This window comes from Haplochromis burtoni, unplaced genomic scaffold (genome assembly GCF_018398535.1).
Source record: "Haplochromis burtoni strain Fernald_Lab_line unplaced genomic scaffold, NCSU_Asbu1 Contig_570, whole genome shotgun sequence".
NCBI lineage: Eukaryota > Metazoa > Chordata > Actinopteri > Cichliformes > Cichlidae > Haplochromis > Haplochromis burtoni.
In genome coordinates, this window is record NW_024582931.1 from 289,389 (window position 1) to 311,349 (window position 21,961).

The window sequence follows — 21,961 nt, forward strand, 5'->3', positions numbered from 1 at the left end:
CCTTCTGCTCACTCATCTCCATGCCTTTCTCCATCTCGCACTGTTCCTCTCTCCTCCCTCTCTCTCCTCTGGTCTCTCGTCTGCTGTGTGTATGAGAGATGACTCTTCCTCCTGGCCTGATTATATTAGCTTCCTGGCTTCACTCTTTTCTGACAGCTCTGACCTTGAAAGAACTGAAGAGTAAGATGTCCACTTTTACAGCTGTAAAAAGCTGCACTATTACTTTTTTCCTTCTATACCTTCCAGTTTTACACTGGAAGATAGCTGCACATAAACACATCATCATCGGAGGGATCATTAAGAAAGGGGCTGCCAGCACCAAAACATCTCACTTCAAAACTCCATCTATTTATATCCAAAGGAGCGCAGCTGGAGGTGAGGGGTGGGGGATTCGAGATGTTTTTTCTTAACTTCTTTTGTACAAAACTTTGCTTTAATGTCCCATAATGGCTTGCTGAATTAGTAGCACCATCTAACTCACAAGCACACCTTATATGCGTCTTATAAAAACCAATTACCATACCCCATCATGCTCCATGGCACCACTAAATGAACTCATTAAATACACCTAGGATTACAAATCAAAGTAATTGCCAATTAGGATTTACTTAATTGTTAAAAAAAAAAAAAGTCAAGAATTTGATGCTTTCTCACTCAGTTTGCGGCAGTGCATCAGGTTATATCACACTGTGTACTTGTTTATTGGCCAGGCCATTCTGATGATTTATAGAGACGAGAACAACTAGCCGGGATCAAATTGTGATATACTCACGGCAGTAAATGCCACAGCTGAGGCGGACGGGGACAGGCAGTGCTGTAACTAAAAAAAGGTAAACTCATGACTCTATCTCTGAATTGTATCAGGACAACCAATGCCAAGGTGAGCTCAAACTTTTGTTTGAGTTTCGACGAGTAACAACGGAGATCTGTCTTCTGAGCTGAAAATGAAATGGCAGCACTCTGAGGCTGGAGGCTACTTTAGTTCAGGGCTGCTTTGAGCGAATTCCTAATGTCAGAAGGCTACGATGACAATATAGCAGCAGGTGATTAGCTGAGGGCTCATCAAGTAAATATTTATCATGTTCACCATCTTATCTTAACACAAGGAGGAGTTAGGGCTAGTGGAAATATCTGTATTTTTTTTTTAAGCTGTTAAAAATACTTTAAGGTGCCAGCATCAAATTTCATATAATCCAGGAGTTGGAGACCTGCAGGTTTTCAGTAAAAATAGCAGCTTATGGTGACACTAGAGGAAAAAAATTCCTGGGACCTCTACAAGTCCTTAAGATTCACATCTGTTGGCTATGGATGTCTGTTGAAAATTTCATGCAAATGGATCCCATTGAAATTTGAGTCTGGAACTAAGCTGCAGATCCCCTGCCAACACTGCCCTCCCCAGTCTGGATGATTAAAACAGGCGCTAATTGTGGGATTTAAATGCAGAACTATATTTTGGAGTTTTCTGTGTTTTCTGGTGCACTGTCTGTGGGGTATGGTAAATGTCTTGTTACTCTGCAGCATGATCTATCTAAATGCCTTGGGCTCAGCTATGGAAACACCAGCCTCTCTTTAAAAAAGTGTGGCCATTTAAATAGAACACTAAATCAAATTTTGCCAGAGGGAATGGAAGCCTATTTTCTTACCCCCCATCACTATATATAGAACATTTGTACAATATATGGACATGCCTGTGGGTTTCTCTCAATATAGAGATCGGTAGGTGAATTTTTGCTGCTTAATTGGTTCCTTTGCACCGAGTCACAAAGAGCAGAGTAGATCCATCCCTAACCTACTGCTTAAGAAAACAATAGCGCTGCAGAAGGGGCTGAGCAAGTGCCCATTTAGCTCGTGTGCAGGAGTTAACACATGCAACCTAAAATATTCAAGAAGTACCACTCATGCGTTTGTCCTAGTTGCATCTAAGAGGATTTGGCCATGCTCACATTCCTTTTAGGGTTCTCTTGGGCTGTTACTTGTAAACTCGGGGCCCTACTTTGTGGTTGGTTGACTGAAGCTGCATGTATAAGGTTTACTGATGGGGCAAACAGCACACAGGCGGTCGTATTTGTTGGCGCACATGTGCTTCTTGACTGTGAATGTCAGTGCTTATCAGAGTAATCATGGGAAAGAAGAAAAGCAAATATATGTTTTCAGTAGTCATACAAATAGATTATCCAGGCACAACGATCGAAACCAGTTATATATATTTTTTCCTCATAAAACAATATCATGTCATGATATATTGCATGTCTATGTAATTCTTTACCTTTTCTCTTATCAGTTTAGTCTCCAGACATAGATTCGTTTTAAATCTACTCACGGTGCTTCTGGATCACAGCCAGTCTTTTGAAAACAGCAATTTCAGTCACCCGGTCTTTGGTGTCCTCCACTGCTGCTATAACATGGCAGCAGTAATAGAAAACTATAAAAGGCCTGTGCGCGATGACAGAGTAATAACAGTAGATTTAAACTGTGGCAGAACAGGCAAGCCTCTCCCAGGCATAATGACTAATACAAATGCATGTCTATGAGCCAATAGACTGAGGTCAATAATCATTGCTTTTTTAAACTTCATTATATGAACACAAAATGTTAAGGCAAACCACTTTGGTTCAGCCTAAACGAACTCCAGAAATTCCCAGGATTACGTCCAAACATATATAATTTGCTGTACGATGGGGAACATGGGAGAGAGCTACACAGAGAGGACATGCAGATGCCAATGAAATGACTATTTGGGATTAATTTCAATAAAACTAATATGAGCAGAGTCATACTGACTGTGATATGTGTACGTTTAAGACACACACACACACACACACACAGTAATTCAAAGCCATTTCCAGAGCTGAGCAGTTGCCTGCAGTGTTGCGGAGTGGTGTGACTGTGATGGGTCAAGCCTCCTACAAATGGTTTGGAATGCTAAGAGTCTCAAAAATGGGTCAGAGAGAGCTAAATGAGAGCTAACTAGGCCTGGCTAATTATGAAGTAACCAAGTCTACATTGATCAAGCTCGAAGGCCAGAGAGGCCACTGGACTGACTTGTTGTAGACAGGGTTTCTTCTAATTAGCTTGCACTAGTACAGCAGTTTCATGCAAGTGGGTCAGTGTACGAGGACAGCAAACGAATGGATGGATGGCATCAAAAGCTCTTTTAGTGTTTAGACGAGAGATGCATGTGACATCTGATCTATTGTCTCGATCTACAGTCTCCCAATAATCTGTAGAAGCAGATTAGAATTAATTAACCTCTGCAACTGTCCTATTCAAAAGCTGCTAGCATTGTGACTTAAAATATGAATCAAATTCATTAGAGTAATTCGAGATAGTAGGGTAATAGTCCCTCTGTGATCTCTTTTTAATTTCCCTTTTAAATTTCACATTAATTATTTGGATGAAATGAAAAACTATTTGTTTGAAAAGTAACTTGAGACAGAACATTTTACAACAGAAATTTGATCCTTCATAGGTAATTTAATCTCCCTAGACAGACCCAGAACAATAACCCCTTTTCTTCTAGGTTAATATGGCCACATTTCCTCAAATAGCACCTCTTAAGTCACAGGACGTCAGCCGGTCTTTGTGATAATACTGCCATCTTCCGGTGAGGATTGACGTGGTTCTGGTTTGAACAAGCTTCAAACAGAACTGTATTGTAGCTCATAACATTTGCACCACTGCTTAATCAACCAGATAATGAGCAATAAGATTTGAGGCTGTTGGTGTGAGTGTTTCTGTCAAAACTCAGGAGGGAGAGGGGGGTGTGGTATAAATATTTATCCATGGCAAACAGATCAATAGCTATTAAAAAGGTCAAGGGCAGATGATGATGGATGCTGGCTGTAGGTTATCGATAAATTCTGGCTGCTATAATGAATTACAAATCCACACATGCCTGCGCACACGCATAGACAGCAGACCAAATAATAGGGATTAATTCATTGATCATGCTTAATCTGTCATAATTAATTCCATAGGAACAACTGTGATGAGAGCAAGCCTCCATTAAACAGATAAATTATTCAACATGAGGAGGAGGTGGGCCCAAGATAAATGAGCTTGGGAGACTTGTGCAGCAGTCGCAGGCTGAGGCTAATTACAATCTTTTCTGGGAAACTAGCACAGGTTACTTACAGTTATAAATGCATGGATATAAAATACTATACAAGTGTAACTAGAAGCTAAGGTTCACCAAACAGTTCATGGAAGCACACGTGTCATTTAAGCTGACTTTAAATAAGGTTTTCAGGTGATGCATGCCATAAATATCACCCTTGTTAACCTATATACTTTTATACAGACACTTCTCTTTAGCAGGTAGTGGCCCAAGTCAGTATCACATCTCTTACCATATGTTAAGTCATGGGTTTATCCTTTAAGCCATACGTTTTTACAGTTTGTTCCTCCTGTGAACATATTGTCTTTAGTTACAGAATCAGGCCCTGGGCTCTGCACTTTCCTAGCTAACAAGAAAAGTGATTTTATAGATGATGACTGCAACAATACACCAGAGGTATAAAACTTTGTAGATTCGAAAGTAAAAGTCTGTGCATGCAAAAGGTGAAGAAATACAAGGGCAGTCTTTTTTTTTACCTTTATGAATCCCCGCATATGCACTCTCCTCTATTGCATGACTCAGTCACCAGAAAAACTGATATATTTATTTATCATTCTCCACCTGGTCTTTGTCTGTAACATCCTGGGAGACTTCAAGGCCAGCCTTTTGTGTTCCTATACAAAAGCAACTTGCTATACGGTATACATCACCGTGACGACTATTGATAGTAACAAGCATAAACTTTTGACAGTAAAAATAACATAATTTTCTGTGGAACACAGCTTAAGAGTTTATTTTCCTGCATCTATTCTTTGTTCAGCTATGCTGCATTGAATCGAAGACACGCATTAATCATATTGTATTTTATTTACTTTCAATCACCATTTACAGCTTTCTGCAGGCACAGGGTGGACACATAACATTAAGTTGCGCTATATTTTAGAATAATCGTGTTCATATTAAAAACCACCTCAATGAAGCTCTCGTTCATGCGTTTCAGAGATGAAATGCATGAAACTAAATCGCACATCATCTTTGTACACTCCTAAATATTAGGAAATATTGGTGAAAATCCTCCTAGCCATTGTAATCCTTCAACTAAATCTCTCTTTATTTTTTAAGTTTACAGACCTACTAATTAAAACAGCTGCTTCTTAATGATTGAAGCACGACCAGCTCTCATTTTTCAACTTTGCAACTTTTTTTTGTTGCACACCTGTGCATTTTTAAAGATGGAACAAATCAGACTACAGAAAAAAATCAGCGCAACACCAGCAGGGAGCAGCTGATGCTGGATATATACAGTACAGTAATGCACTGGGATAAACAAAGCAAATGAACCAACTGGACTGTGAATACAGACAGAAACGTTCTGAAATTACAATTAGAACTAGATTCTGGTGGATTTTACTTTCGATTTCCGCATTATTTTTCGATCCAAACGAGGCCGTTCATTTCACTGATCTAATAAGTTCGACCTTAAGTTTGAGTTTTGTAATAACCTTCACGTAATAAATGTCAATCCAGCTGCGGTTCATTAAAAGAACAGTCGTCTTTTCAGCCAAGGTCATCAGACTGCGTTTAAAAGAAGGTCTCTCTGCAGAGTGGACAGGTGGACTTGTTGCTGGAAGTGAACCATTTGTACTGTAGCAAGAAGAGGGAAAAAATATATTGTTACTAATAGACAGGCTACAGTTCATGGTCAGTGATCTCTATAAAGACTGATAAAAGATAAATGAATATTTATAAAATATATCAATATCTCACCAAACACGCAGAGTGGAACTTCTTTTTGCATGTGCGGCAAGCCTTCTTCGGCAGAGAGTAGTTGGATCCGTGGATGACGGAGAAGCAGATCATGCAGTCCTCTATTCCCTCAAAACGCTTATCCACATTGTTCTTCCACAGAGCCAGACCCTCCATTATACTGCCATTCTAAAAGAGCACATATAATTACATTTTCTCAGTGGTTTTGTATTCTTTTTCTTAGCCGTTATCTGAAAAGAAAGTATCTGCACAGCCCTGTAGTGCCAGCACTGGCCTTTCTACTCAACAAACTTTACTTTACCAGGATATAATACAAACAACAAGGGTTGAAAAACAACACCCCAACTTATTACAGCAGCTTCTTGCATATATACTTTTTGTTTGTTTCTTTTTGTGTACCTGATGTGTTAGGTAGGTGCTCAGCTGTAGCATCCAGTTCCTCCACTGCTGCACGGCAACACCCACACGCCTCCCACTCTCCACAGCGATAGAACCCAAAGGGTAATTCTGTGGAAGCTGAATCACCAACTCAATGAAGATATCATCCACAGAATAGGTGGCAATCACCTCCCGTGGTGCTGCTGAGCGGGCCTTGACCTGGGGCACAAAGAAAAGAGAGAGAAAAAAAAAAAAGCACGTTTTCACTGGGGGTCTTTCAGTTAAACAATCAGCCACCTGCTATATAATTAAATGCCAGGATCCTACTTAATGAACTGAATGCATTATTGTCAAGTGAGGGTTCATTAAATTCGATTTAACAGAAACTATTGTTTGTGCATCATTATACTGCAAATGTGAGGCAGGTGTAGCACTGCAGGATTTATTCATCTTCAGTGTTTATTACTACAAAAACCTTTTACCACAGGCTAAGAAGAAGGCATCTGCAGATTTCGACAAGATCGCGTAAGTAACTGCAAACGGTTCAGTGCAGAGAAGATGAGGAATTTCACATAGTAAAAGAAAAGAAAAAAAAAAGCCCAGAGGCCAGCTCAGAAAAGTTAAACATCTGGACTGTAAACTGCAGAAATGCCATTGTTTACTACGCCTCTTCCCAAAGTAGGGTTGCGACCCAAGGGAGCTGCTGGTTATTGTTTCATTATTTTTTTGTAATTTTCTGAAAATGCCAGAGAACAATCTAAAAGAAAGTTATTATGTGTGAATACATTTTTCTATTTAAAATGTAAGACGAGTCGGCTATTTCAGCTACACTAGAGTGTTCAGCTCATATACTCGGTTCCAGGCTGTGTGGCTGAGTTTCATTGATTCTGATTTCTATGATTCCACTTCATGTTAACTTTGTGATGTTAAAAAATTGAAAACATGAGAAACAGTGTGTCAACAGCGGCTTCATAAAAGCCATTCAAAATGAAGAGAAGAGGTCTCGGTGTGTTTTTGGCAGTGAGGATGTGAATAACGAAAGCTTAAAAATGAACAAAGTAGACAGAGTAGTGGAGGAAACACTCATCGTATGCTATTATTGCATTTTAAATGGCACAATTTATAAAAAGCTGAAACAGCATATTAGAATTATATGAGAATTCTGCAATAGTTTTTTAATACCAATTAATTGCAAAAGGTTTCAGATTGTAACTTGAATAAAAAAAAGAAATCTGTACCAACAAGACAACAGATTTGGTGCTCAAACTAACTTGGAAATTTTAAGCTCTTTAACTAAGTAATAACTAAGTAAACTTACAGTCATGCTGTCAAACATTTGAGTGCTGGTGTGGACAGATGAGATCTCCTGGGCTGAGAGAACAGGACTGATGTATTTAATCGTGAACTTCTCCACGGCTGCGCTCACTCTCTTCTCCTGGCTATTCCACCACAGTCGAACCATGGCAGGCAGGTCTTGCACTGTGCTGTAGTACACACTGCAAGCCAGGTGAGGGAGCTCCCACTCAACACTGTCACACTCTACAGGGAAGAAGAACAGGAGGCGATATTTAAATCTGATGTTTAAGTACAAAAAAGGCTACATATCGTTAGCTTCATAGCATAAGTGCCTAAGTCATTTTTTGGTCAAATTGAGATTTTTGCCTAACTTTACTCCCCTACCACTGCTGCATCATCCTGTCCGTCTGAAACACAAAACACAAAAAAATGACTTAGGCACTTATGCTATGAAGCTAACGATATGCTCTCAAGAGAAAAGTTGAGAACTCCTTGGAAACACCACATTTATAGGCCGAGGTTACGATAGGGATGAGGGAAGTGAGAAATCGATACACAAACTGGCTTTGGTGATACAATACCAGTGTAAACAGAGAGCAAGGCGCAAAGGCAAAGGTGCTGATTTACCCGTTATGAACAACACTAACCCTTGTTTTTCAATGGCCACTGAATTAACTGATGGGAGATACTGTGGAAACAACGGTTTACTGACAGTCACTGGTGAACATATTCACTTGTGAACCAGCGCTGAAATCTTGGTAATCTAATGGGTTAAACTTTGTCTCGTAACTGTAGGTGTGTATATGTTGCTTACTGTCAACAGCCAGATTCAGGCTCTCTGTGAAGAAGGTTTTAGTCTCCCTCGCCTCTGCCTCCTGGCCTGGATAGGCCGGGTTCTCGGGCATCAGTTTGAAGACGTGGAGAAGGAGTTTGTTAAGGGAGCAGCTTCTCTTAAGGTACTGGGCATAATTGGCACGCAGCTGCAGAAATTATTAAGACAAGTTAATATTTTGGAAAATACCCTCAATCAAATCTCATTCTCACCACAGAACTAATATGGCTTGCTCATATTCTGTCACACAATTAAATTTAAAATTCCATCTTGTGACTCACATGCGACGGTGAGGATTTAAAAAAAGTCAGAAGCAGCTTCCAGGACAGCAAGTATCCTAGTATGCAGGAGTACTCCACGCTGAGAGGCTGGACCACTGCAAACTCTCCCACCTGAATGCCTGACAGGATGTTATCACACAGCTCTTCACAGGTTGACAGGATGGCCATCAGAGACGCTGGAGGAGACCTGAACACAAGATCTAACTGTAAGAATCACTTAAAAATTTTACCTATAACAAAACCTGACAATATTTTGTATATGACAAAACAAAGAAAGTGGAAAAGAAACCATTGCATCTGTGCAACAAGACGATCCCAAATGACTTACAGGCATGGCTCATCTCTGTCGTCGTCAGATTTATTGTTGTCGCCTTCTCCATCACACTCGGGCAGCTGAGGCATGACCCTGCATTGACAAGAAGAAAGTACATTCATTTTTTATACCTTACCGTATACGTGAGGGGACTATGTGCAAATGCCTGCAGGCGCTCAAGTTTTCAGGACAAATATAACACTGTATATTCGAAATCCTCACTTTTCCAATATGTGGTAGACGGCGATCTGAAGAGGTCTGGCCTTAAACAGGAGCAGAGGACAGAAAGTGTTGAGGAGTGTTTGAAGAGGCTCTGGCAGGTTCGTCTTCTGGTCCGCTATGAAGCGCGGTGGCAGCAAGTTTTGGGTTAGCTGCTGCACAGGTACATGCGTCAGTGCAACACCGACTGACTGCAGTACTGCCAAAGGGAACACGGGGTCATCTGGTTCAGCAAAGGCCTCTGAATAACATAACAAAGAGAATGATTAGAGTACTACATACAGGACTATGTAATGCTTTAACATGTACATCATCTTCCTAAACCATATAATAGAGAGATACGTTTGTTTGTTTTTTAAAAAAGACAATTACTTACACTCATTATGCACTTGTGCATATGTAAATAACCGACATTAAATATCATACATGCTATAATACTGCATATATTTAAATGGTATTCAGAAATTAAAACATTTACATATAAATTTATCTAATGACAGTGAATTAATTCCACTAAATTTGAAGTCCTTTACTGTCAGGAGCTAAAACATCTGTCTTCTTCTTCAACCGATCCACTTTATTTGATTTGGCACAGATTTTGCCTCTTCAGATGAAACCCTCTGAGGGACTCGTGTCTGCTCCAGGTCTCAAACCAGGGATCTTTCACACATTAGGCAAACTGTTAACTACTACACCATGAAGCCACTGAGGAGATTAAAAAAAACCTCTGGAGATTCATATTGCACACTGTCTGCCACATGTTTTTACTTTAAACTTCACACATGACAAGTAGGGTTCCACTCTTTGCATTCCTATTGATTTAAAAAGTGTGGTTGTTTGCAGTGAGACTAGTTATGACATATCTGCATTTCACCTTTACTTTGAAAAAATTAATTTTCAAATAAAAGTGCTTGTGGGACAGAAAGAAACAGAGATTTGTTCTAAATTTAATTCTGAAAGTGAAGTATAATGGTTTGAAAAAGTGTTTGCCCACTTCCTGATATCCTATTTTTTGTATGTTTGTCCCAGTTAAACGCTTCAGTTCATCAAACAAATTTAATATTAGACAAAGACAACACGAGTAAACACAAAATGCAGTTTCTAAGTAAAGGTGTTTATTATTGGTGGGGTGGGGTTGATTACTGCAACGCCTGTTCTCAATCAAGAAATCACTTAGATGAGACCTACCTGACAAAGTGCAGCACACCAAAAGATCGACATCATGTGAGACCACAGTGAGAGCCATTATAATGGCAAAAACATGGACAGCGGTGAACCTTCTCAGGGGTGGCTGGCCGACCACAATTACCCGAAGAGCACAGCGACGACTCGTCCAAAAGGTCACAAAAGACCCCAGAACAACATCCAAAGAACTGCAGGCCTCACTCGCCTCAGTTAAGGTGAGTGTTTATGACTCCACCATAAGACAGACAATGGGAAAGAATGGCCGGCATGGCAGAGTTCCAAGACAAAACCTACTGCTGAGCAAAAGATTTACCAGAAAACATCTTGATGATTCCCAAGACTTTTGGGAAAATACTGACAAGACAAAAGTTGAACTTTCTGGAAGGTGTGTGTCCCATTACATCTAGTGTAAAAATAACACAGCATTGCAGAAAAGGACATCACGCCAACAGTAAAAATGGTGGTGGTAGTGTGATGGTCTGGGGCTGTTTTGCTGCCTGAGGACCTGAAAGACTGTCTGTGGTAAATGGAACCATCAATTCTGCTGTCTACCAAAACATCCTGAAGGAGAACATCCGGCCATCTGTTTGTGACCTCAAGCTAAAGCGCACTTGGTTCTTATAACAGGACTATGATCCAAAACACACCAGCAAGTCCACCTCAGAATGGCTTAAGAAAAACAAAATAAAGACTTTGGAGCAGCTTAGACAAAATCAACGACCTTAAAAAGGCAGTTCATGCTCGAAAACCCTCCAACGTTTCTGAATTACAACAATTCTGCAAAGATAAGTGGGTCAAAATTCCTCCACAGCGCTGTAAAAGACTCGTTGCCAGTTATCACAAAAGCTTGATTGCAGTTGTTGCTGCTAAGGGTGGCCCAACCAGTTATTAGGTTTAATCAGATCATTTATTCACAAAGGGCCATGTAGGTTTGGATTTGTTTCCCCTTAACAATAAATACCTTAATTTAAAAACTGCACTTTGTGTTTACTTGTGTTATCTTTGTCTAATATTTAAATGTGTTTAATAATCTGAAACATGTAAATGTGACATACATATAAAAGAAGAGGAACTCGGGAAGAGGGTCAAACACTTTCACACCACTCTCTGCTCTTGCTGATAATGTTTGTCCACTTTCAACTTCAGGGTCGTGACTGAGGTATCAACTTTCTTCCACAATTTCCGACTGAATCTCTGGATCAAAAATGTACTATTCAGTTACACAGAGGATATGTGCTATCTAATGTTTAGCAAAATTGGGGAAAGAAACCCACCATATCCACACATACCTGTGATACTGACAGGCAGCGGTAACAGCAGGTTGTAGATTCCCTCTACAAAGAAATCTGTCCATTCGCCAGCCAGTTCTGGTGGCAGCTTGTCTGCTATATTGGACGAAGATAATGTTGTGAAGAACTCATTCAGCTTCACTATCAATCCAGCGTTCTCGCACACAAACAGCTGCACCCATGGGTTCCATAGACTTCCAACATTCTCACTGGCAGTCTGAGATTGAAAGCAAGCAAATAAAGTCGAAGACTGTGAGAAATAAACATTCTGGGAGTAGCAGAGTATCACAACAAAGACTAACAATTTAAATACAGTGAAAAAAAACAAAAAAAAAAAACAGCCGTTTTCACAGATAAACTCCAAACAATGTTTGGGACTCTGCAGTGCGAAGACAGCTGGAGGATAATCCGTTTAATGCCTGATCATACTGGTTTGGACGTTTCTGTTTTCACATGGCGCTCAGCGGGCTAAAGTTTAGAACGATTTTTGACTGCGGTGTATATGTGAAAAAGGCTCATCTATGAGATACATCTCACCTCCAACCATGCCAACATAGAGCACAGCAGGAAGTCCCACTGGCTTCCCCCTAGAATTGCTGGACAGCGAGTCACCAGCCAGGACAGGAACCGCATGATCTCCACACTAAGGTTCAACTGCTCTGAAGTTGCTTTGGACAGGTCACTAAAACATGTGAAATAGAAAAAGCAGTCAAAACCAGTAGAAAATACACCAGTGAGTCACACAATTTAACCAATTGTAACCGTTTTTAACTTTATTGAAGAATATACCATTCTTTAAAAGAATTGACCAAATCTGGTATAAAGTATAGCCAATTTAATCTTACCTTATCTTATAGTAGGACTTGTTTTCCAGCATATTTTACAGATGCCAGTGGTGCAAGGGGTATGTGTCAAATTAACATTCATGTGAATCATCTCGTTTAGTAGGTACAAACCACATTTTACCAAGAACCCCCTATAAGACTTTAGCATTTTGGAACTGCTCATTTGCTTCTTACTTTATCCCGTGACCCCTGGAATACGATAACCAATGTTATCGAGATGTTATAAACTTCAGCTGTCGAGGGTTTTGATATCAGTGTACACAAACTTTGTGTTTCGAGAGATTAATAAACAGCTTATGCAGTTACATTACCAGCTAAAGAGGAACCAGTCCTCCCTGCTGTTCCTCCATTCCATCACAGTGGCCAGGATAGCCTGCACAACCTTGTCCTCTACTTGTGTGCTGGCATTCAGACAGCACAGCAGCACTGCCAGACACCCATACACATCTGAGACACACAGGCACAATTATTATTCACTTCTTCAAGCGCAAAATAAGCATGTGTTCATTTGTGTGTATATTCATATGTGTGTTCTTACTTTCATCCTCCTGCCAGTTGACTAATCCAGCAGTAGCCAAAGCTACAAGACTCTCCCTGTCTTCATTGCTCATACTGGGGCAGAGTACCTGGAGTGTGTTCAGTTTGCTTTGAGACACTGGGAACAAACTAGTCAAACACAGAAAATTATGAATATGCAACACAGCTACAAAAGCAGCCACATGACAGCTCTGAGTGTGAAATCCGTGAATTTAAACTATTTTAACTGATCAATTGCTGACCTGTTTGCACTACCATAAAGCTTCCTCACTGCTGCGCCTTCCAAGCTGTTGCTGTGGATGTAGTTTTCTAGAGTCAGAGACCACAGACCTCCCTCTGTCACTGACCTAAATGGCAACAAGACAATTTTAAATAAATAAATAAATCACTGAATGGTGTTTTAAATTACTGCCTAGAAAGTGAGATGTGAATCAAAGACAGAGCAAAAAACATAAATGAGATATTTCCAGTAGAGCTGAAAACTCAATAAATCAGCTTCTGTTTATACAGAATTTTACGACACAGGCTGGTCTTGCCAAGTGCTAAATAAATCTGTTCTTTGTCAGGAATTAGTGAGTAAATATCACCTCGTGTAGAGAGTCTCCAGCAGGGGTTTCATTGGAACCTGTCCATTAAGCCCTTCTGAGAGGCCCCAGTCAGTCAGCATGTTGTGATATGTCGACACCATCGTAGGGCTGTAGTTTAACTCCTTACACCACTGCAGAGCGTAAAGTAGTTCTGAAACTAATGAACAAAAGGGCACCAAAAAATGGATTAAACATTATAGTCTGTCAAATAAAAAAATACATCATGTAGTCTCGGAATAATAAAAAAAAAAAAAAAAAAACTGAGTTGAGGGAAAACTGTAGCTCATGGTCTGTTCAATTTGTCTACCTGTGTATGTAAGGTTTTGTTGAAGTGAAGGACTTTCTGCCTCACTCTGGCCACCATGTGTGAATGCAGCACTGTGTGCCACCTTCCCTAAAAGAGCACAGGCACACAGGTGGGCTGGCAGCTTGTTCAACTCCCTGAACTTCCACATGTCCATGGAGGGTTTTTCACAAACATCTCGCAAACGGCTAGACAGTAAAGGGCTTTTGATCCACTGAAGACACAGAGAATAGGAGTAGAACTATGGATTAGTATCAAATATATAATTGCAAGCTTTAATTTTAAAAAAATTCTTCCATTTAAAATATTTGCCCATTGTTTGCCAGCGCCCAAATGATCCCTTTAGTAAAATTGATGCGCATTAAGGTTACCGACCTGAGGAGGTAAGGCCCGCCTGATTCTTGTCCACTCTGTCTGGCTGGGCATCAGGAGGGTAAAGAACTGGATGATGATGGAGGACGCCTGATCACAGACAGAGATGATCGACTCCACCACGCTTTGTACGGCCAAAACTAGAACCTGTATGCTGTAACAAAATAACAGCCAGAAATCTTAATTGCAACAAGACAGGAAAAGATTCTTCAAGTATGCATCACATGCAATAAACAGGTCAGAATTAATTCAATTACAGACCACTTTATTTTTTAAAGAAGCATTTCCTTACCCTTTCATATCCAGCGGTGTGGCAAGCAGCTGCTTCCTCACCCAAACAGCTGCACTGTGCAGGAAGCCGCCCTCTTTGACCTCATATTCACAGTGTTGGACCAATGACTGGACCCCAGCCACGCACACTTTCCTCATTTTATGTAAAAGTGAGTCTATCAAAACAATATCACGACAAATGAGTTTTGCTTTGTTTGTTTTTAAATCATACCTGTCAAGTATGCATGAGGCTTGTGCACTGTGCAAATACCCACCAGATAAGTGAGTGTGCGCCTGATCTTGAGCCGTGAGCTGGAAGACGGTGAGCAAGAGCTCCTCAGCGGAGACGAGAAGAAGGCAGTCTTGTACAGAAGAGAAGAACGTGGAAGCCACATCACAAATGAAGGAGATGAGTGGCTCCATGTTGCCTTTATCTGATAGGCTTTTGGTCTCAGACAGAGTGGCGTGGAGTTTCTCCAAGATTTTCTCCATGTACACCTCTCCGATCAGAGACTCTGCATATGTAAAACAGACAGAACACGTGATTTTTGAGTAAAACAAGCAAACAAAAAAGTATTTTTTTTTTGTAAAAATGTTTGATTTTGTGTTCACCATTGTTGTGATGCTGAGAGAGGACCAGGCTGATAAGCGTCCAACTGTGGCCGCTTGTAGAAGAGATGGAGTCGCAAGAGCTGCTCCCCACCTTGCAGAGCTCCTCAGTCAATCCCAGGAGTTGTTCACCCAGAACCGAACCTTTTAGCCAATCACTGCAGCTCTTCAGAGTCTCCGGATCCGTACATGCCTGACAGGAAAGATAGCAGAGCAGCACAGACAGTTCCAGCATCATAAATTTGATATATATGTAGGGAACAAGCTGAAGAAAAGAAAAAAGAAATGAGTGAGTGAGTAGCACATACCCTCTGAATAATCTGCAGGATAATTCCCCATGACAGACCCATCTAGAAACCAGAGTGAAGAGTGAAAATATTAGCACAGGAAAAAGGTTTGAGATGAATCTCCAGCAAATGTGGGGATCCTGATGATAGTGAAGACGACATTAAGTTTCACATCTGCATCTCACCGTGGTGATATGGTTGAGGATGCAGTTGGTCTCCTGCCCACTGCAGCAGTGAAGCGAGCTGAAGACCATCTCCACCAGGTGCTCGGTGTCTGTGCGCCCCTTTTCAGCCAGCCACACCACCACCCGCTCCAACAGGAACTGCACTGCTGGATTTTTCATAATCCCCTCATCCCTCTGCTTCTCGTCTTTTGTCATTTTGTCATCCAATTCAACCAATGTCTAAGAGAAGCACAGTTAGGGTGAAAAAAATGAAACCTTCAATGAGCTATAAGAGCTGGTAAGGATGAAATAATTTTCACTATTGAATCCAAAGGGTCATACAAGGGTTCTTTCACATTTAAGACTTCATTAAAATTACAGATAATTAACGTTACCATCGGCAGTTTTGCAAATCATGACACCTATTTGTAAAAACAATGTTTTCACAGATTTTGCAATTAAGAAGACAAATTCATCGGGTGTAAAAAAAAAAAAAAAAAAAAAGAAGATTAGCAGAACACAACCACTAAAAATCAAAGGAAGGAATAAATGATTGACATTAAAATACAATTCTCTGCAATTAAAGTTAAAAATTAAAAAACAAATGACTTACACTGAAAACTCTGGGGGTGTGGAAAGACCGCATAAGATGGGAGAGGAAAACAAGATGTCTCTCTGAGTTTTTCTCATTCACATGCACCAGGCACAGCTGTGCCAGCTGGCACACTACATCTTCAAAATGCTGCGTCTGTAGGGACCCAAATGCTTTCTCATTCACAAGCTCTGACACCGCCTGCGCAAGCTTCTCAGCGCCATCCCCCTCAACTCCAGTTTTCTCATTTTCTTCTGGTTTAGAAAAACACAACCTGACAGATTTCTTCTTCTGTGTTTGCTTTTTGTTTACCCTCTCAGGATAACGCATCACCTGGAGAAACACGGGAGAGAATAGATTTGTTTTGGCGCCACTTTATCTGTTACCTAATGACCTTTTTTCCTTTTCTTTTTTTTGACATAAATTGCTCTGACAGTCATATTGATCTCCTGCATCCTCAGTGCCAAAATTGCCATTTCTGTGGAGAATACATTTGAGCAAGAGACTTTTCAAAAGTAAGCTTACATGTAGCAAGGTGGCTATCCCTTCCAAAGCCTGTGGATCTGCCTCCTCGTTGTCAACATAACTCACACAGAGAAGACCAAGTTCCTCCCAGAAGTCTGTCAGAAGTCTTTGAAAGACATCTTTGCTGTCACTGGCTTCACCTTCCCTTTGTAAACCTACCCTCTTCTCCCAGGAAATGAGCATTTCAGTGACCGAAAGGAAGAGAGGACCATTCTGAAGGGAAGGATTTCTTAGAGCATTTTCAAGTAGGGGTAGAAGCTACAAAAAGACAAAAGCAAATGTAAGAAAGATGCCAACCTCGCTAGCTTTACCATTATGGGAAAAGCATGCATGACTGAGTGACTCCACCTGCTGTGAATTCAGCATGGTCCTTATTTTCCCCTGGTCGTCCACATCCTCTGCATTTTGTAATACGCAGTATCTCAAGCACTCAACAAAAGATGTCACTATCGCCGCACTTTCTGATGGGCTCGTTACTGCACGCTCACTAGAAAGACTGACACAATCACACAATTGAGGTTATATAGTGCAAAAGATTATTAAGTTACATGAAGAGTAATAAGAATATTATTCATCAAATGACTTGCTAAAGAATTCAAGTAATACATTTACTTTCTGAGTGTATTAATTTGACCTGTACAATTTTCTCATTCAACATAATACATGCATACATTTTAAAAAACAGATAGAAATATACACATAAACTAATTACCCTTGTGCGAATGTAGTGAAGAACATGGTGAAGAAGTCCATCTTTGGATCAGTGACCTCTGGGGGCAGTTTACTAAGAAGCGGCATCAGATTCGGGTGTAAACCTTTAGCCATGCCTTTGCCGCCCTCTTTTAACAGAGCCCAAAGTTTGGGCAAGAAGCCTTTCTTGGCATTCACGTGTGTCCAGCAATCCTAAACCACACACAGACAAAACAACAACAAAATAAAACACATCTACTTGTTGTTGCTTAACATAATGTCTTCTTGCACTACTTTTTCACTTCATTTTAATATCAGAAATCCAGCTGTATTATCATTATTGCATGGACATGTTTTAAACATGAGCTTACATGGATTGTAGACACAACGTGGAGAACAGCCTCCCACACGGGGGGCAGCACTACAGGATCCGTGTCGTCGATACTGAGGAGGACAGCGGGACAGAGACGCGCTGCTTCAGCCTGGACCAGTCCTGGTGTGAACTCACACAGAGCACACACCATCTCAAAAAACGCCCCCCTCACCTGCAGTTGTAATTTTTACAACAGTAAACAACAGTTGCTTATTCAGTTCAGATTTAGCCAAAACATGCAAACAAACAGTAACAGAAATTAATGTCATGGTGCATTTAAAGCTTTCTGTTGGCAGGTGACAGCCCAGCAAAAACACCTTGTTTGTTTGTTTTGAGGGTTTGTTTTTTGCACACTACAAATACCATTCAAATCAGGCCTAATCAGCTAGTACCTGTGGAATCTTGTGTTTGCCATATTTCCAAAACTTTCCAGAATTAACAAGATGTGCTAGTCCTGTCTCCAGGGCCGCCCTGTCATCCTGGAGCAGCAGGGAGAGAAGTCTCTTCACCCCCAACAGAGAACTGGTCAGCATGCGCACATATTTGGCTTCCCTCTCCTCCTCCGTCAAACTTCTAGAGAACAAGTAAAAATCAGTGCCTCAGCAAAGACAGAATACATTATCATCGTGGCGCACAGTGAGAAGGATGAACAGAGGTGCTACAATGAGATGAAATCTTAGCATACTGGGAATCACTCAGTGTGTCGGCCGTTTCCTTCAACAAAACATCTTGAAGTACCTGCAATGTAAAAACAACAATTGCATGTTAAATTCAGCTAAAGCAGAAAATTCACCACGTCCACAATGATGCCACCGCTTCTACTCACATTAAGGATTTCATCCTTGCAGAAGCTGATAGCTTCAGGCTGTTTTGCAGGTGAGAAAGCAGCCTGGAAGGCCTGGAACGCAGCTGAGGCTGCAGGTGTGTGGGTGTCACACTGGGACAGAATCCAGTGACCCATCAAGCTTTTCAGAAATGGGGCCAAGCTGCGACGTACTTTTAGCACCAGCTGCTCAAAAGCCTGCTGGGTAGCCTCCCTAATGCGTCGATCGTGATCCTGACAGACATTATGAAGAGAAAACCTTTTTTAATATAGACACACCCTAAGAACAAACAAACACATATTTAAATCTCATATAAAATGTTCTTCTAGTGTAGTTTTAGGCAGCCACTTAGTGAGAAATACTTTTACACATTTTTATAATTACACATTGGTAAAAATGGGATAATTGAATTGATTGATATGAAATCTGAAGTAGTGGTTTGTTATGCACTAAATGTCATTAATTTTTCCAGAATAGTTTAAATTAATAGTAACAATAATAACAATCGAAATAATATGAAAACTAATCATGATTTCCCAATAAATGGACAGCTCACCACTGATATTTTGCAGTAAATCCTTGGCCAGTATGGTAGGATCCCTTTGACAACATCGGCATCCCGTTCCTGACACATGGACCCAAAATCCTGCACAGCCTGAGAAGATTACACATAATCACCAGACAAGTTTGGACAAAAAAACAACGTATCTAACAGTCATGTCCACACAGTATTTTATGGTACTGTTTGTAACATGTGTGTGGGTATGTGTGCTTTTTTAACTTTTTACATAGCAATTATGTCAAGTCAACTAAAGTCAAAAGTTTATTTCTATAGCACATTTCAAACAATGTCAGCTGTTATACGAAATATACACTATACACAACAGTCACTAAATCAACAACAAATATACACTAAAAACAATCAAACAAAGTAAGTAAGACTGTGCTTGCATTATAAAAAAAAAAAAAAAAAGACAATGTACCCTGCTCAACTAGAACTGAAAGCAAGTGAGAATATGTAGGTTTTTAATCAGTCTGTTCAGACTGGGCAGCTCTTATGTGAAAAGATAAGTTCTTTCAAAGGTCACAAGCCATGACTGAAAAGCTAAGTAAGATGGCATCAAAACCACTGAGACTATTTAAAACTTAGATCCTGAAAAGTGAATCCTGCTATGGAGTGCAAGCCAGTTTAAGGAGGCTAATACAGGTGTGATGTCATCACGTCATTTCTTTCCTGTTGAGAGTAAGCTGCTACAATTTGCGTTTCAGTTAGATTTCAACAAATGTTAAGTTTTTGTAAGTGACCTCTGTACACAACAAAGTGGAGTTTAACTCAAGCAACCAAGACATGATTGAAACAAACTTGCTGCTTTAATTGAACAGTTTAATCAAAAGTACAGAATTCACCGTTTTAAAAAGGTAACCATGTTTACATACAGATCAACTATTTTCAGAGACGACTCAAATGTAATTGGACAATTGACTGACAAGTAGTTTCCTGGCTGGGTGAGGAAAGTTTCATCAGTATGGAGATTTGGAGTTCACTCTAAGTGTTAAACTTTTATTTGGTGGCTGTTCACTGAAACTCTCAGTGTTTCATATGCATATATAAACATATGCTAAACTCCCAGCATATGTTTTGCGTAATATGACTTATTTACAGTGAAATCATGACGGGGTTTGTGTATCTGGCATCAAGCAGAATAACAGTTAAACTTACAGCTGGGGTTTAAACTCACCTTGAGTCTGGTGACAACATCCCTCTTCGACAATTTTCTGAGCACCAGGCGGAAATCTGCATCTACCAGGTTGTCTATGTCTTCCGCGCCGTGGACAGCTGGAACGTAACTCAGCTCCGAGGCGACGGTCGAACCGAAGCCAACAAACGCCGGGATTACGCCACCTTCCCGGGTCAGGGCCTCAGCAGCTCGGCCGCTGCTGGACGGCTAGTGGCGGGAAAGAAAAAAACGAAGTGTGGTTAGCTACATCTATCAAACACCACAGCTATGTCACGCGTTGTGATAATCAGAAGTTTACATTAGCTCTTTTTCGGCTTTGTTGTTAGCAATTTTAGCTGTTGTCTTTAACACTCTGCCTTACAGACAGTGGGAGCAACTCACCCGAACATTTCCTTTAGTTCGCTGTTTATTCTTACCCCCCATGGCTATGTATTAATCTTTAAAGTGTATATTTCCTATGATAACTCTGTAGTTACTAAAGCTGACAGCATTTCATTACACAGACCTAACGCCAGTGGTCACGCTCGTGTTCCGGAAGTCTGGACTTCCTGTTTACATCTTTCAAAGTAAAGCGCCCGTGTCAAAGTTTTATAATTCTGCCTTTTGGGTTTTTGGTGATAACTATTGGTACTGGCTTTTCTAACGAAGACTATTATCAGTGCTCGTTGTCACAGGATCTTTGCATTTTTGTAGTCAATAGATAATAAGTACTTGAAATATGCCTTGTGACAAACTAATTGCAGGAATTTGCAAAGATAAGACTGACATTTCCCTCAGATATGTCCATCAGTGTAAAATTGAGTTTTACAGAACTTTTGAAAGTTTGACTTGATTTGGAACAATGCTCATCTACGGAATTAAGTGGTCATACTTCTTATCTCCTCCCCCTGTATGTATCTTTGTTGTTGTGAATTTAAACCCCAGATAAGAATTCTTTCTTTCTGAAAACAGAAAATTTAAGTATGGGGTTAGATCTTGGAGCATTTTACTATAGCCACTACGTAATCATGGGTCATGTGTACGACTTCTTGTTGCTATCATAGATTTTTACTCTTCTTTGGTTTTCTGAGTGTATTAACAAAACCATGGTGATGATTGTGGTGTTTTGTTGTTCTAAAAATGTTTTTTTTTTTAAATTAAGAACTAATATGCATGTACTAGCTTGTATATAATCTGAATGTTATATATATATATATATATATACATATATATAGTATAAAGTCATACAGTAGGTTTGCTTGGATTCTAAAATATTTTAAGTTTGCACTTACCATGCGACATAGTTTGGGAATTAATGTTAAACAAATTTTAATTTATATTTTAAACACACTGCTACACACATAACAGCAGTAGCAGTAACATTCTCAAAAAACTTGAAATCGCTTGTGCTTACTTCCGTTAATTCTTTCTTCTTCTTAAACTGAAACACTGCGGGCATCTTTGCTGCCCTCCACAGACAAAGTGCAGACTGTGCAAGTAAACAGTGTTTTTCGAATTTTATACTAGGATGCTGCAAGAGAAAAGCTAATTTAAATGTCCCCTGCATGATATTTGGAAATTTTTATATTGTCTGCTTGCTAGATTTGATAAATGTAAATTGGGATGTGATACAGTGCACTGGTATGA

At 40.1% G+C, this 21,961-nt stretch overlaps 1 protein-coding gene across 1 annotated transcript; it reads right to left on the reverse strand.

Annotated features, from left to right (window-relative positions):
* Positions 1-5,491: 5,491 nt before the first annotated feature.
* On the reverse strand, positions 5,492-20,891 carry ltn1 (listerin E3 ubiquitin protein ligase 1). Its single transcript, XM_005948179.3, has 32 exons — positions 20,717-20,891; positions 20,336-20,542; positions 19,153-19,251; positions 18,599-18,829; positions 18,458-18,510; positions 18,165-18,345; positions 17,771-17,944; positions 17,422-17,612; positions 17,058-17,205; positions 16,710-16,967; positions 16,206-16,517; positions 15,614-15,832; positions 15,450-15,491; positions 15,145-15,334; positions 14,808-15,047; positions 14,555-14,708; positions 14,266-14,416; positions 13,894-14,104; positions 13,587-13,743; positions 13,242-13,346; positions 13,001-13,128; positions 12,774-12,909; positions 12,155-12,299; positions 11,618-11,834; positions 9,147-9,384; positions 8,940-9,017; positions 8,612-8,798; positions 8,313-8,478; positions 7,521-7,741; positions 6,224-6,421; positions 5,825-5,992; positions 5,492-5,701 (listed from the first exon to the last, which is right to left on the reverse strand). The coding sequence occupies exons 1-32, from the start codon at positions 20,756-20,758 to the stop codon at positions 5,639-5,641; spliced, it is 5,310 nt and encodes a 1,769-aa protein (XP_005948241.1). The 5' UTR covers positions 20,759-20,891; the 3' UTR covers positions 5,492-5,638.
* Positions 20,892-21,961: the final 1,070 nt, after the last annotated feature.

Excerpts from the sequence above, each read along its gene's own strand:
- ltn1 (XM_005948179.3), bottom strand. The coding sequence starts at position 20,758 with ATGGGGGGTAAGAATAAACAGCGAACTAAAGGAAATGTTCGG. Across the intron at positions 17,206-17,421 it reads TTCACTACATTCGCACAAGG|TCTTTCTAGTGAGCGTGCAG; the intron begins GTAATTAGTTTA and ends TGATTGTGTCAG. Across the intron at positions 12,300-12,773 it reads GACTGGTTCCTCTTTAGCTG|TGACCTGTCCAAAGCAACTT; the intron begins GTAATGTAACTG and ends CACATGTTTTAG.